Source organism: Myotis lucifugus, unplaced genomic scaffold, assembly GCF_000147115.1.
Source record: "Myotis lucifugus unplaced genomic scaffold, Myoluc2.0 scaffold_278, whole genome shotgun sequence".
NCBI lineage: Eukaryota > Metazoa > Chordata > Mammalia > Chiroptera > Vespertilionidae > Myotis > Myotis lucifugus.
The window spans coordinates 1,263,797-1,280,533 of NW_005871326.1; the positions used below are offsets into that span (position 1 = coordinate 1,263,797).

General features: G+C 39.8%; 1 protein-coding gene across 1 annotated transcript in view; it reads left to right on the plus strand.

Annotated features, from left to right (window-relative positions):
* CUNH14orf37 (chromosome unknown C14orf37 homolog) overlaps positions 1–16,407 on the plus strand; it is a 101,673-nt gene extending 85,266 nt beyond the window's left edge. Inside the window, exons 6-8 of the mRNA XM_006099582.3 lie at positions 7,794–7,825; positions 15,315–15,449; positions 15,699–16,407. Of these exons, the coding sequence (XP_006099644.1) occupies positions 7,794–7,825; positions 15,315–15,449; positions 15,699–15,767 (236 nt within the window). The 3' untranslated portion in view covers positions 15,768–16,407. The remainder of the gene's footprint in view (positions 1–7,793; positions 7,826–15,314; positions 15,450–15,698) is intronic.
* The last annotated feature ends 330 nt before the right edge of the window (positions 16,408–16,737 follow it).

Sequence of the window (16,737 nt, forward strand, 5' to 3'; positions counted from 1 at the left end):
ATCCCTCAAGGGGTCCCAGATTGGAGAGGGTCGCAGTGGTGGGCTGAGGGACACCCCCCCCCTTCATGAATTTCGTGCACCAGGCCTCTAGTCCAGTATATTGACTTCTTTATTGCGTATGAGGAGTCCTATCCCATAGTACTGAGTCAGAAGGATTCTCAAAAATGAGAAGCAGTGTGTCCTGAAGGGTTGACATTGTGTCTTCTTCAAATTATAGTGTTTAAACCAAGTCTTTGTGCTGGCTGCAGGTCTCAGCGCTCTTCTTTCTGTTCCAGGCTCCTTAATGAGCCATTGTCATCTGTGTAGGGAGGCTATTCCTTGGTCTTAACCCTATATGACCCTTCCTTTAGCTGACAAAGAGTTAATGGGAAAGCTATTTTTTTTTAAATTCTCTGTAAAACTCTTCTGAAATCAGGAAGTAGATATTGGTAAAGTGTTGTAAATACAGTGTGCCCAACAATCTTCAGAATAACCAGGTTTGAATCAACTCAGCTAAATAGAATTTTCTTTTCCTTATTAAAAGGAATTGTGTTCAGATTCTCTAAGAAGCAGAATCAAGATGGGATTATGTGTGCGAGAGATTTAATGGGAGGAACACCTGGAGGATCAAGGGAAGGGAGCAGGAGCAGGTTGGGAGAGCTTTGACTGCAATGCAGGTTTGGCTTCAGTGAAAGGAGAGGGGGAAGGAAGAAAGACTGGGTAGGAAAAGATCCAGATGACAGCTCAGTTCTGAGAATGATTTGGCCAGGCTGACTAAATTTTTGAGCCAAAACTGCTCACTAGGGTTCCCCCCTTCCCTGCCCCTGGCCCACAGGGATGGGCTGCACTGGCACCCCGCCATCAGGTAGTCAATGTCTGAGAGCAGCCAGGGAACACATGGACACTGCCCAGATGTGGTTATGGATCCGGGAATCGGTGAAAGGAAGGCTAGTCCTTGGTCTTAACCCCATATGGCCATCTGTGTAGGGATAAGAAGTTTTCTTCTCAATGTAAAACAAACTTATCCCTACCCATACTCCTCCACAGCGGGAGAGCTAAGCAGTGCAATTCCGTGGCTTTCACGGGCATCTCCCTCGGATGGTCACTTGGATGGTCAAAATTACATCCTTATTTTCACTAACTTCTAACTGAATTTTAGTGTTTCGTCTAATAAGTGTAGCCAGTATCCACAGCAGTAATAGCAGTGTATCTTTCTCACAACAAATATTACAGATAGTTTTCGATCACATTGTAGTTATCACAGATATCTCAATGTCACTTATGCTCATCATTACTTTGGGATTAGGGTAGTAATTAGACCTGCCACTAGATCTTATTTAATGAGAGAGTAAAAAGGCTTATTTACTCTAGTATCACAAATTTAAAAATAACTTGATAATGGAATTTAATCCTCACCCAAGGATATTTTTTACATTCATTTCTAGAGAGAGTAGAAGGGAAGAAGGGAAGGAAGGGGGGTGTGGGGAGAGAGAGAGAGAGAGAGAGAGAGAGAGAGAGAGAGAGAGAGAGAGAAACATGGATATGAGAGAGACATATCGATTGATTGCCTCCCATTGAGCCAGACTGGCCAGGGTTGATAGTGGAATTTAAATATAATGGTTTCTTTTGCATTTTATGATTTTTTATAAACATTACTCCAAGAAGGAGTCCATAGTCTTTATTGACAGAGGGGTCCATTGCACAAAAATGGTTAAGAACCCTTCCTACAGATAGTATTCAGTAGGACCATATTAGATATATTAGCTTGGTTGTTCTTTACCTGGCTCCACATGTGTACGCTTGGCCCCAGTCCCTGCACGAATGTGTTGTAATGGAAGATGAGTCATTAATTCAACAGAGAGTGTCCCCACCCTGGGCCAGGCTCTGTGTTGCTGGAGCTGCATCAGTGAGCAAGACAGACATATTCTCTACCTCAGAGGGTTGAATTGGCTAATTAGTCATTAAATAAGGACAATCATGATTATATTACATGTGGCAGGTGATATTAACAATAGGAGAACAACACGGTGCTCTGGGTGCTCCAGGAGAAGGAGCTAGTCTAGGGGTCAGAGTAGACCTCCCTGAATAGTACCCTAGAGAGTGACTAGGAAGGAGTGAGTTGGGAGAAGAGGCGGTGGAGACAGAGTAAGTGTGAAGATCTGGAGAGAGGTGCATTGAGCTTGTTGTGAGAACTGAAATCATGCAGACCTTGTAAGCCATGTGAAGAAGTTCCCCCCCCGCCCCCTGCCCCCCCGCCCCGGGAATAGGAAGCTTTAAAGGAGTTTTAAGCAGGGGCTCTTGTGGTACTAAGATGAAACATGATGGCAGCTACCTATGAAGTATGTGGTGGGAGGAAACAGTGACAGGGAAGACTATTCCAATTATTCTTGTTTGATTTCTTTTTGGCTCTGTGTAAATGACTGGGTCTTGACTTTCATTTTGTTAGTCTATCGTAAACTGCATTAAAATTTTGGAAGCATCTCTCTTAGAGTTCAGATGTTCACCGTAGCTGTAGTTCTCTGTGAAGTCTATTGAAGATGCTCTGCGTGAACAGAAAACCTCACACACATCTTGGAACACTGTTTCTCCGTGATGCTGGGCCATGGAGAAAGTGGATGTTGTTTGCTTAGGCCCTCTTGGTGTTCATTTGTCACCTAGCATTGATGGCCTTTGACTTCTACATTAAGAAGAAAATAAACTTATTAATAATGTAGATGGTTATCTTGCAATTCAATGAAAGCTCTCTGGCTGCTTCTTCATAAGTAACTCATAAGTGGGTTCAAGGTTTGTTACTAGGTAAAAACAAATCCATTTTGGTTGATGGCTAATTCAAGGCCATGCGCAGTTAAATAACTCATAAAAATGTTTGCGTGGAAATGAGTCTCTGGGATAATCACATTTTATTTCTAGTGTCTAATCGATGCTCAGAGCTTTGGGGTTTAATTATGTCTGCTGAAAAAAATGCAATTCAATTTCTCCTCCTCTCTTTTAAACATAACTGCAGTCTTAATTTTAATTTATAAATATATAAGCCTTCATAGATATTTCCTGACACAATACTTGGTACCTAATAAATACTAAAATATATTGGATTCTTCTAATTAAATAAAAACATACCAAGTAAGAAATCTAAGTAAGTCTTTGCTCCTGGTTCCTCTGTTTCTTGCCTGTCAGTAGACATTATACATTTTATGATTACTCCAGAGAAATAATCTAAGTGAGAAATGTTATATTTTGTATGTTTCAGTAAGAAGAAACTCCTGTTTTCTAGTCAGCCAGGCAGGCTGACTTGGGTGTTTGCTCCAATAGGGAGTGTAGCAGGTGGCTGTCGCATGTGGCCTGAGGCACAATGAGTTGAGTATGTGTGGTTGGAATATGAATCCCATCCTTTCTGTTCTCTGTGGCATCTACCCAGCTTCCAGGAGGGGTCACATAGTACCTCGTGTTCTTTCACTTAGCATAGTGTTTTCAAGGTTCATCTATGTTGTAGCAAGTATCACTACTTCATTCCTTTTTAAAGCTTAGTGATAGTCCATTGTATCTATCTATCCATCTATCTATCTATCTATGCATATATGCCAAGTAACTGGAATGACCAGAACAACCAGAACGACCGGAATGATCAGTCGCTATGACGCACACTGCAGCCGGCCAACTGGCCTGATTGGTGGTGGGGCTGGCTGGCCAACCTCTCGCGGCCCTTCCCCCCTGCCTGGCCCCCAGTCGGCCCTGATCAGGGCAGGCCAGCCGGATCACACCCATGCACGAATTCGTGCACCAGGCCTCTAGTATAATTATATGTATATACCACATTTTAAAAATCCATTCATTAGTTGACGGACATTTGGATTGTTTTCACCTTTTGGCTATTGTGAATAGTGTTGTTATGAACATAATGGGACAAATATTTGTTTAAGGACCTGCTTTCAATTTTTGGAGTAAATATACCTAAGAGTGGAATTGTGGGGTTATATGGTAATTTTATAGTTAATTTTTTGAGGAACTGCCAAATTGTTTTTTACAATGCTGCACATTTTATTTTTTAAAAAATGTTTTTATTGATTTCAGAGAGAGGAAGGGAGAGATAGGAACATCAATAATGAGAGAGTATCATTAACCGGCTACCTCCTACATGCCCCACACTGGGCATATGCCCTGACCAGGAATTGAACCGTCTATTTAAAAAAAATTTTTCCATCTCCATTTATCCCCTCTATACCCTCTTCCACTTCCACCCACTCCCTCCACACTGTTGTTGATATCCATGAGTTCTTTCTCTCTCTCTCTTTTTTTTTTTTGCTGAATCCCTCCCCTGCCAACAATTTCCACCCCACCAGAGCTGCCTGCACTCTAACTTACCTTTGAAGTAATCCATTTAGATGGCAGAAAAGCTCTGTCTTCGAGTGTTAACTGCAATTCTCAGGAGCTCTTAACCAAAGATTTGCCCTAGTTTCTCCTGAGAGTGCATGCAGCTTGCTATTAGCCCATTATTTATGATGAGGAGTGACACATTATAAACTGGTAATTTGAACTTTGGGAAGCAAACCCTGAAGCTGCCTTGGAAACCACTCTAGGACTCACTGAGCTCTCCACTTCTAATTGATTTCATCAGTTGGCTGAGCCATGACACTAGGGAAGTGGGAGCTTCATGTAGATTACGTAGAATCATGTCAGAAAGCTTAGATAAAGGTCATCAGTGAACACGAGATTTCAAACTTACCTAGTCAATAGCCAGGCTTCTCTTTGCTTCATCCTACAATCAAGCCATGACGTTTATCAGTGAAAGCCCCAAAATTTATATAAAGAAGAGGGGTGTGTGAGGACCTGTCTTAAAGCTGAAGTGGTCTATAACTTTACATAAAATTGATAATGGAAGACTGAAGCTAGGGCTGATGGGCTTTATGGTTGTGAAAGCCTCACATGAGATAACAAAATGTAGATTCAGTGGATCTGGCAAGCAACTCACAGACTTGACCTTGCACTGGGAGCCTCATAATATTGCATTTCAGGAAACAGTAAACTTTCTATTAAAAATAAAGCCTGAATACTAAACTTTTTTCTTTTTCACCAATCAATTGAAAATTGGGTAGTGCAAATGTGAAGAAAGACCTGTCATGGTGAGTTAGGATGAATTTCAGGTCCCCTGGGTGTGGATTTGCTGCTGGGGAGTGTAAAAGTGAGACCAGAAACTTCAGTGCTCAACAGAATTTTCAAGGATGTCTTATGCAAAGCACAGTGACTTTTTGTTTTCATTTTTTTCCTCATCATCAGGTAAAGAGGAGGAATATTGACAAATTGTTTTTCCCTTGGTGAGCAATAGTGGATACCATGGTTCTCTTTTGGGGAAGAGAAAGAAACACGCACTTCTTCATTTATGCCCCCTGTATTGCCATTTGGTTGAAGTTCATAACTAGATACCTAGTGGGAAGATGCAAAGAGAAAGTCTTGCACTCAACTGCATCTTCCCAGTAGGTATCTAGAATCATTCTTAGCTTGCAGTTAACGAAATATCTACTTAATGTTACTTGAAACTTGAGATTAGGGTATCGGCTTCTCGCACCCTTCTCTGCGAATATTAGTGCAGAGCCTTCAGAATTAATTGCTTCTTAGATGCATGATTACTGCTACTTAGCCCTATGCAGAGAAGTAGGTCATTCTATTCATCGGGATCTTGCTGTTCTGTAATTATGTGAAGAGCAAATGATTATAGATAGGGTTTCTGTGTGATTTTAAAGCAGGTAAATTTAGCATCATTAGAGACTAATCCAAAGCTGGAAAAACTCAAGTTCCTTTAAAAAACATGCAAACAATATTTAAAACTTGGTACGTTTTATTATCCTTAAGTGTAATTATGTAAATTGGAAAATGGCTTTGTCTGTTTCGTGGGCTAGAAGAGGCACTTATGATTATAAATAACAAGGAAGAATAAGAGCTGGTCTCCATTTATTTATTGATACTGTAGAAATACTGTAATTGAAATTTAGTTATGTATGCTTTGAGCAAAAGACTATGCTCTGATATTTTATCATTTATTTAGGTGGAACATACATTTATCTTTTCACTGATTAAGATAAAAATAAAGTTTCCTACCTTATTAAAGGTATAAATGAGGTTGAAAATTTGATTATTAAAGAAACTGTATTTATAACCTTTTCAAAATTGAATGTGAGCTAAGTGGAACCACCTATGAAATACATCTTATACAATGCTATATGGAAAGGGTATATTTTACAAATTCAGGTAGCCCTTAGTCCTTCAGTTAAAATTAACTTAGATAAATAGAGATGGCATCTGCCTTGAGCTTGGCCAGCTTGCCTATCTTCCTTGCTCCTTCTGCTCATTCTAAGAGCTTGTTTTAATGTACAAGATAAATAAAATTAATGTAACACATTTTGTATAAAGTACATTTTATATAATATTTAAACTAATTCAGATGAAGTTTTATTTCTTGAAAACAGTTCTTTCCTTTTGGTTTATTAGCATGTGTATAAACACAAATCACATGTTCATACATAAAGATAACATTCTTTTTTTAAAAGAAATAAAATTGGCATGGCAAAGGGAACACCTGCCTATGGTGGCAGAATTAGACGAGTATCTTCGTTCGACTTTTCCCTAAAAGCAAACTGGGAGGAAGTGATTGACAATATCAACTTCCTCCCAGGTTCATATTTTTCATTTTCTTTTGGTTTTCAACACTGTCCAAGTTTTCAGTGAGACGGGTGAGTGGAGCGCCAGTAAAGGGGGTGTTCCTGAGTGGATTATTGCTGGGGCTCCTTGCTGCTGGGAATTCTCCCAGATGCTGTGTGGAACACGCCTCTGGGTGGGGAAACTGGGGAATTTACCTGGTATGATGAGGAGAATAATGCTCCCTGCAAAGATGTCTGGGTGTTAATCGCCAGTGCTTGTGAATATGTAAAATGAGGATGTATTTGTCTTGTTTTCTCCTTTTTGATGCTTTCTAAAAATGAATTTTCATTCAGTTTTATAGCTTTAAAAGTCAGGTGGGGATGAAAAATCCCACCACTAACTTTAAACTACTCTTCACATGGTCATTCTAACATGTCTTAATTTTGACTGATGCTTCCTTCTATTCTTGGTACATGTAATTCCAAATGGTTGTAAGAATGGTCTATAAAACATTTCATGGTGGATGTAATCCCTTCCAGTCGCCTTTTATAAATATTACTTGATTATTGCTTTTATTTTTTTCTTAGTGGTTAAGTTGTGATGGAATGGCACACTTTGCCAGCTAGATATATTTCAGAAGTACTTTCTGTTCCCTCACCTTTGGTCAAGTTTTTCTTCAAATGGGAAAGCCAGTGCTTCTCTTTGGAGCCAGTGCTGGGCCAGCCTGCCCTGCCCCTGGCCACTTCCTACCTTACTCTGCTCTGACATTGATTCAAGTGTAGCATTCCCGGTGAACTTAAAAACGGAAAACAGTGAAGAATGCAGCTCAGGAGAAAATGTCAGATAAGAAATGAACTTGATATTTTAAAGGTGATTTCCTCTCTCCTTCCTTAGACCTCCCTCCAAGGCATTTTATAATAATAAAAAATACATTTAGCAAACCAAAATATTCTCTGTTCATCTAACAATGTGCTTCCTGTCGCCTTTTTTTTTTTTTAAATAAATGAGAATTGAGAACCAGGCTATTCTGTCCTTATGTGAATACTGTTGACTCTTTTACTGTATTTCATACAATAAGGTATCATATCAAATTAACTTAATGCTATTTAAATGTTATCGAATTAACACAATGAAATATAAGTAAAATGATGGCTGTTTACATTTTATTCTCTTATTTTCCCTAGTGAGAAGCTGGATGGAAAAACTAAAAGACAAGGTAAGAGAAGTATTTTCTTCCTTCAGATTTACCTTCGAGGACATGGCTTTGGCAGATACAAATACTTCAAAGTAATGGAGCTTTCATTCATTATTCTGATTCTGATAACCTATGCAAAGATTCAGGACTGAGCAAAAAAGGTCTTCCTTATAAGTTTCTTCTTGTATAACACTGTTTGGAGCACCATTCATTCTTTTTTTTTTCTTTGTTAATCTTCACCCCAGGATATTTTTCCATTGATTGTTAGAGAGAGTGGAAAGAAGGGGGAGAAACAGAGAGAGAGACATCAATTGGTTGCCTCTAGCATGCATACTGACCAGGGCCCAGGATCAAGCCTGCAACCAAGGTATGTGCCCTTGACCAGAATCAAACCTTGAAACCCTTCAGTCTGCGGGCTGACACTCTATCCACTGAGCTAAGCTGGCTAGGGCCAGCATTCATTCTTAAGGCAACATCTGATGATGGAGCATACCAGATGTTGCCTTAAGAATGAATGTTGCTCTAAGGAGTAAGTGTTATACAAGAGGCTTGTTCAACTCAATACCATTGTCAACGTATCAAGGTGGAGTTCCTTCCAGGGAATTTCAGGACTGTAATCCCATGCTATTGGGTATTTCTGGTCCCAATGCAAGGCTCTTTTATGGTAAGCCTGATCTTCCTTTATGAGGAAGAAATATCTTGGAAGGCACTGATTCTTCTGACCCATGGGCAGACTTGATTTAAAAATAAAAGTTTAAGATGGAATGGGCACCTTTAAACTATAGTGGGGGGTGGCCCAAAAACACCTGGATACCTGACCACTCTTTTTAAACCCACTTTTATGTAGTCCATCACAGTGCCACTACTTACTAAATGATAATGAGCTGGAATGGCCAATATAGAAAAATATTTTCCTCTCTTGCTTTAATTCTGCCATCCGCTTAGTGGTTGACAATATTAACTTCCTTCCAGATTCATATTTTTCATTTTCTTTTGGTTTTCAACACTGCCCAAGTTTTCTTTTTTGGTTACTTTGTAATTTTAAATTGGAATTTCCTATGAAAATACTGATGGCGTCTTGAATTCCTTGTTGTAGCCTGCGTCAGATCCCATTCCCATAGCCCACCTCAGATTTAACTGGGGGTTTAGTTAAATGAAAATATTATCACTGCCAGATATTGAGTTACCTCTAATTTGCTTATCTTAGAATATACTTCTGTTGATGGCATTCCATATCTTTTTTATTACTTGGGGTCAATTTTCTCCATATTTGAATGGTTAATATTTATTTTGCTGTAGCTCAATGTTAAAGAATGTAAGAATAAAACTAATTGTGATTATCATGATAAATTATGTTAATTCTCCTCACTATTATTTTTCTGCCTCAGTAAAATTTAGCAAATATAGTTTTTGAGAATGAGACTATTTGTGTTTATAAATATTAGAAGGGATGTTGAAAAATGTTAAGCCTCTTGTGTTTAATAGAGGCCATTTTGGCATTTGTAACACAGGGTCCAATTGTCTAGCCGTGGTCGGCAAACTGTGGCTCACGAGCCACATGCGGCTTTTTGGCCCCTTGAGTGTGGCTCTTCCACAAAATACCACGTGCGGGCACACGTACAGTGCGATTGAAACTTCGTGGTCCATGCGCAGAAGTCGGTTTTCGGCCTGGGCGAGTCTATTTTGAAGAAGTACTGTTGATATTTGACTCTGTTGACTAATGAGTTTGCCGACAACTGGACTCTAAGGGATGTCGATCAGGTAAGATGAACAAGATTTTGCGGGAAGAAAAGTTCACAAGTTTAGAGCTGTATGTATTTACATTGGTAGTGCTTCTTGTTATTTTTCAGGGAAAAATATGCAATGAGAAGTAAACAGGCGCTGGTAGTTTAATTTAGGAATCCATATGTCATTGTTTCTATAGAAAGTATTCTGAGTTACAAGAATGGACAAAAAATAGACTTAAGAAAACAAATTTTGGCATGTAGCCTGTTTTGAAGTTAGATATTGCAAAATTTCTTACCTGTATGTATATATAGCTTTGCCACTCCAGTTAAAAATCTGTGCAGCTGTTTTATTCTTGTGGGCACTTCCTTCTGATATTGTCTCAAAGGCCTGGCACCTTCCCTGGTCCTTTTCACCAAGAGAAATCAGTTTATGTATGGACTTTAGTTTTCTGGGTTATTTTGAAAAATTTTAGCCCTCTATTCATTTTTCCCCCCATAGTAATTGTTTCAACTATGTCTTAATTTTAAAAAATTGGAAGAAAAATAGTTGAGACTCCCACCATGGTTGACTTATTTAATGCCTTATATCTTCATATTTTGAAGGGACTCACTCTAACCTTTCCCATATATCTCCTCCTCCATGAGAAATATGCACTTACTTGATATATACATTCATATGTATACACATACATATATATGTAGTTCTTCCTCACTCCCTCCCTTCCTCTCTTTCTTCATCTAGCTAGTTATCACCTATAAAAGTCTTATTAGTCATTATCTTCAGAAGCTATTTAAGAACAAAACCATTGCCTCTTTGAAGAAAGTCACAGAACATCTTAGAACTGAAAACTAAACTACATATTTAACTGGCTCTTCAGCCATCCCAGGACTTAACTTCTCAGTTTAGCTTCATTTAATTGTTTCCAATATTGCTTTCCCTGTTAGTTAGCTGGGCTCTAGAAAGAATGATGTTTTTAAAAGTTCTGAATGTTTCTTTTGTTGTCATTGTTTATTTATTAGTTGGGATTAAGATCAGCTATGAGTGACAGATAACCAACCCCCAGTGACAATGGCTTAGCCCAGATAGAAGTTTGTATCCTATCTATGAGTCTGGAGGTAGCAGTCAAGGGTTAATGGGGAGCAACACTGTGAAGGCTCAGGCTCCTTCTATTTGATGCTCCACATTCTGACCTTCATTTCAGGGTCATCTCATGGCCCTGGATGGCAGTTTCAACTTAGCTAAATCCATATTCTAGCCAGAAGAAAGGAGGAAGAGAGAGGTTAAGACATCCCTCCCCTTTTAAAATGGGGGGGGGGGAGGTCTAAAGGCTCTCCTCCCCTCTTTTTTAAATAAATATATTTTATTGATTTTTTACAGAGAGGAAGGGAGAGGGATAGAGAGTTAGAAACAACGATGAGAGAGAAACATCGATCAGCTGCCTCCTGCAAACTCCCCACCTGGGATGTGCCCACAACCAAGGTACATGCCTTTGACAGAATCGAACCTGGGACCCTTGAGTATGCAGGCCAATGCTCTATCCACTGAGCCAAACCGGATAGGGCTCTCCTCCCCTCTTAAAGAGCATGTCCTGGAAGTTACATGTGCCACTAACGTGTCATCTCTTAGTTAGACTTATCACATGGTCATACCCAACTGCATGGAAGCAGGAAGATGTCATCGTTGTTCTGTATCCAGCTCAAACTGGAAGTGCTATTGCTCTAGAAGAAAGGGCAAATAGATATTCAGGGACAACTGTTATCCTCTTTCCATCATTAGCCTTCTTCCTAGTTAATGTCCAAGTTAGTGGTGCTTGTTAGGCAAATCCTCACTTGGCTCCCTATTGATATATTTTTTGACATCTAAATTGCTTCTCAAAACTGAAGATGCATAGTTATGTACTAAAGACCAGCTCTGTTGTTATGTCACCAACACCATTCATTCTATTTCTTCTAGCTGTAGGAAATTGTCCAGAAAAGGGAAGCCCCAGATTATACTTCATAGCAGTGCTTCTCATGCGTGGTCTGGAGCAGCAGCATTAGCATCACCGAGGAGCTTGTTAGAAATGCAAAATCTCAGGCACCATGAGTTGTAAACTCTGGGAATGGAGCCCAACAATCTGTATTTGGACAAATCTTGAAGGTGACTCTGATGCATGCTCAAGTTGACAACCACTGTTGCAGAGAAATCCTAAGAGCACTGTCAGTACGGTGTATCATTTGGTTTTTTCATGGCTTTCTTGAAGACAGATGTTTTTGAGCAAATACATTATCCTAGGGAAGGGTACCTTTCTCATAAATGTAAAACAAGCACAAACCAACTGTGTCTAGTACTATTTTGGCTTACAGTCTATTTAAAAATGTAAAACTTTATTGGAAAATAATGTCAAATTTACAGAAAAGATACAAGAACAAGGATATTACAAAGAATATCTACTTTTTTACCTGATGCACTTGTTTTTAACATTTTACCTCATTTGCTTTATCATTTGCTGGCACAATGTAGATGTTGAAAATACATCAATAGGTAGCCAAGTTAAAATCTGTCTCCCCATTGTGAACCATTTGAGGAAAACATACATACATCATGGTGCTTGTATCTTGAGTACATCAGTATGTATTTCTTGCGAATAGGAACATTCTGTTAGCCCACATATACAGTTATCAGTTTGAGTACTTTAACATCAATGAAGTACTTTTATCTAATCTGGCACCCATATTTCAGTTCCTTCAATAAATTCAAAATGTTCTCTATAAAAACAGTTTTCTCCTTCAGTACAGAACCTAGTTGTCATGATTCTGAAGTTTCCTTCAATCTGAAACATTTTTTATAGCCATCTTTTGTCCATGACACTGACATGTTTTAAGAATATAGTCCTTTTTGCCCTGGCCGGGTAGCTTAATTGGTTGGAGCATCGTCCCAATGCACCAGGGTTGTGGGTTTGATCCCCAATCAGGGCACAAACAATGAACAACCAATGAATGCATGAATGAGTGGAAAAACAAATCGGTCTCTCTCTCTCTCTCTCTCTCTCTCTCTCTCTCTCTCTCTCTCTCTCTTCCTCTCTCTTTAAAATCAATAAAAAATATATATTTAAACTTAAAGAAAAAGAATATAGTCCTTTTTAAAAAAAATAAGAATATCTTTCACTTAAGTTTTTTACTATTTCCTTGTGGTTAGATTCAAGTTATGTATTCTCAGCTGGAACATACACAGTGCAGTTGTGTCCTCAGGGTGTTACATGTACAGACACATATACAAGCAATAATTTTGAACCGAGAAAAGGTACTGGGCAGAAGTGATCACTTAGAAATTATGTGCATTTATCGTATTTGTCTTCATTTCTGCAGGAAACAAGTTATGGACATTTCTCAAAGGAGGGCTTATTTTCAGTTAGCCAGGTTTGAAAAGGGGTAGGTTGCTTTGTTCCCATCTTATAATTGGGGTTAAGTTGCGTAGCTTAAGGAGACCCACACAGAGAAGTTAGTCAAGCTGAACTTCCAAAAGCTCAGATAGCATCCTTTGAATGTAAAGTCTAATTTCTGTGCTTAAAGTTGATCATGTTTCAACATGTACATATGTTTCCATGTACTGGGAATGGTAATTTAAAAAAATTCATAGTTGAAAATTCATAGAGTCCCAAAATTTTCAATATTTTCCTGCATGGAAAATTATAAAGTTTTTAAAGTAGACCTGGAAGAACTTTAAAAAAAGTTTGAGTTCATGCAAAGCATAGTGATTTGTTGAAAAATGACTGGGCTTTGTTTCTCTAAGAAGAAACTCTTAGTATGCTGGTGAACAATGCCATTGTTCTCAAATCAATGGAAACATTTTTATATTCTGCCCTAAGTCAAGACTGTGGGAAGCAGAACCAGTGAGCGAGCCAGCTGTGCAGAAGGGGGTGCACTTTTGCAAAGCCTTGTCTATTCCTTTCACTTACTCCTAAAAATGTTGGGGAAATGTCACCAACTGCATATTTCAGCACTTTTTAGAAAACTTTTGTTCTCTGTCTCTCTCTGTTCTTGGCTTCTTCTGAAAAATACTGAAAATTGTGCTATATTAGAAATTGGAGAAATAGTCAAATAAATGAGTAGACTCATAGTTCCCCCTTAAAATAGTGCCTATCTGATGTACGTATTACAGCTTAAAAGTTTTAAATTGTTCATGTATTTTGTCTGGGTAGCTTCCAGAAAGGGCCTTCTTGGGAGGCAGACTAGGGTCATGTTCCCCGTGAAAGGGCTCCGGTTAGTAATCCTCCTCTAGCCCTTGGGTGTCTTATTGGCCAAGATGCAGGGAGCACCCTTACTGTGATGGCCTTACCCTGAGCTTGGGTAGGTCTGGAGCTACTTACCCAAGCCCAGGGATGTGTGGAGATCACGTTGCTTTCTTAGGACTGAGGTATCACAGTGACACCTTGGGGACATTGGAGACATGCATGGGTTTGATACCTGCAGGCACTTTCGGAGGCACCATTATTATTATTATTATTTTTTAATGAGGAATTTTATTTTATTTTTAAAAATTTTTTTATTGATTAAGGTATTACATATGTATCTTTATCCCCCCATTACCACTCCCGACCCACCCCCCCCCCACTCATGCCCTCATTCTCCTGTTGTCTGTCTCCATTCGTTAGGCTTATATGCATGCATACAAGTCCTTTGGTTGATCTCTTCCCCTTACCCCACCCTCCCCTACCTACCCTCTGAGGTTTGATGGTCTGATCGATGCTTCTCTGTCTCTACATCTGTTTTTGTTCATCAGTTTATGTTGTTCATTATATTCCACAAATGAGTGAGATCATGTGATATTTATCTTTCTCTGACTGGCTTATTTCACTTAGCATAATGCTCTCCAGTTCCATCCATGCTGTTGCAAATGGTAAGAATTCTTTCTTTTTTTATCACAGCGTAGTATTCCATTGTGTAGATGAACCACAGTTTTTTAATCCCCTCTTCTGCTGATGGAGGCACCATTGTTATTGGCAGAAATCTTTATGCCCTTCTCTGCCACTTCCTTTCTTTGGGGCTGGGGACACTCAGAATTCCCTCCCAACCCCAACTTTGGTCTTGTCCACTGGGCAGATTGTCCCTTTCATGTAGATTAATCCGTCCACTCTTTGTGCACACTTTCTCCTCATCCCTGTCTTTGCTCCCCGTGCTCCAACATCTAACATCCTTCCTCTTTCCTCTGTGGGTCCTCCTCTTCCCGCTTGTTTCCAGGAGCCCGCACCTTGCACTCACTTACAAGCGCATTTCTCTTTCCTTTCTTGCTGTAATGCCACTAGGAGTGTGGGAGAGCAGACCGCCAATGTCAAGGCTCTCCTCCTGCCCTCCAGGAAACACAGCATCCCAGAGAGCACTCTCCTCCCCCCCATCTCACCCCAGAGCTTGACTCAGGTTGACATTTCCAATTTATAGCATTTTAATAGTCCTGGCATTCTGAGAAGCTTACTTCATCCATCTTTAATACAAATTATACTAGTATTTCTGTCACCCAAACCTGATGTTGACAAATGTGCATAATCAAAGCTGGAGGTGCCAGTAGGTCTGGCTGATTTATGGTAATACTTCTAAGTATTGGAAATATCCCAAAATAGCCATCACGCCTCTCTCCCTTTGCCTTCTCCCCCCAAAAGTAACTGTATTCTAAATGCCATTTTATTTTATAATGAAGCAGATGGGAGAATTCACGGTGTCTAAAAACCTGTTGCCATCCAACAGAAATGAGGAACCCAGGGCAGGGGTCTGTTCAGAGTCCTAATGCGGCTTCCTTCTCTCTGCAGGCTGGCTATATGTCCGGGATGCTGGTGCCTGTAGGGGTGGGGATAGCGGGAGCCTTGTTCATCCTGGGAGCGCTCTACAGCATTAAGGTGATGAATCGCAGAAGGAGAAATGGCTTCAAAAGGCACAAAAGAAAGGTATGGAACCAACTACAGCAAAAACTCTTCAACTTCAGAACATTCTTTGCTTTTCTAATTTGCTTATTAAAGCACACGGGGCTTAATGAGGCACGGACGGTCTGGATGTGCCCAGTGGTTTGGGATTAGCTGCGAGAGTTGCCGCCTTGGCTTTGTTCACTCTCGAGTGTGTCTTTTCAAGGGGGCCCGTCCCTCAGTGTTGCTCTGCAGCGGAAGGGGTTTTAATGCTTTTCTGTTTTCTTTCTCCAGCAGAGAGAATTCAACAGCATGCAAGACCGAGTAATGCTCTTAGCTGACAGCTCTGAAGATGAGTTTTGAATTGGACTGGAATTTAATCGGGATAGTCAACCATGTTGTTATTATTATTTTTCATTTGGGGGCTAAAAAAAGAACAACATCCCGCCACATTGCTGCTGCCAGGCCATCGGTCTCATGATCTGCCGAGTAGCAGATTTTTTTTGCTCTGAGCAGGAAAGGCATGCTGTATACTAAACGTAACACGCAGTGTTGGTTCTAATTCTGTAGTGAATTTTCCACAACCACGGGCCACAGCTCGTACATATGCAGGGTACATGTTGTTCAGTAGGAGTTGCTAGGTTAGGTAGAGTAAATCTTTTGTATTTTTCCCACAGTGTCTTTTCCTTGGTTTGGGTTACTTGCACTAAGTATAACAATTATTGCTACCAAGGCATGCTTAACTCTGAAATAGAAATCTTGAACAAAGAATAACTTGTGATGACTGTACTCTACCTACTTGAAGCCATAGGCTTGTGGGCCATGGTACATACCACATTTGCATCAAAACTAGCAGCAACTTGGAATGCAATCTTTTTGTTAAGAAAATCTTTCAGCACACGAGGATTATATGTAGATTTGTATGTATCTTGCAGTATGTATTTCAGTCTCCCAGTTTTGTTATTTTTTTCTCTTTCTGGTTTATTCTTATTCTTGGCAAGGAAAAAATACACCATAAATAATACATTAAATTGACTCTCAGTCTCCATGTATGCTTGCTTTCTTAAATAGTGAAGGGAGTCCAACAAAGTTATCAATAGATTCTTATGTGTTTGTCATTAAGAGATGTGAGATGTCTTTTTTGTGTACCAGTGGACCTTGTCAAGAAGAAATGGGGAAGAAATAAAGAAGAACACAAGGGGCCCGGCTGGTATGGCTCAGTGGTTAAACAACCATGAACCAGTTCAATTCCCTGTTAGGGCACATGCCCTGGTTGCAGGCTCGATCTCTAGTAGGGGGCATGCAGGAGGCAGCCGATCAATGCTTCTTTCTC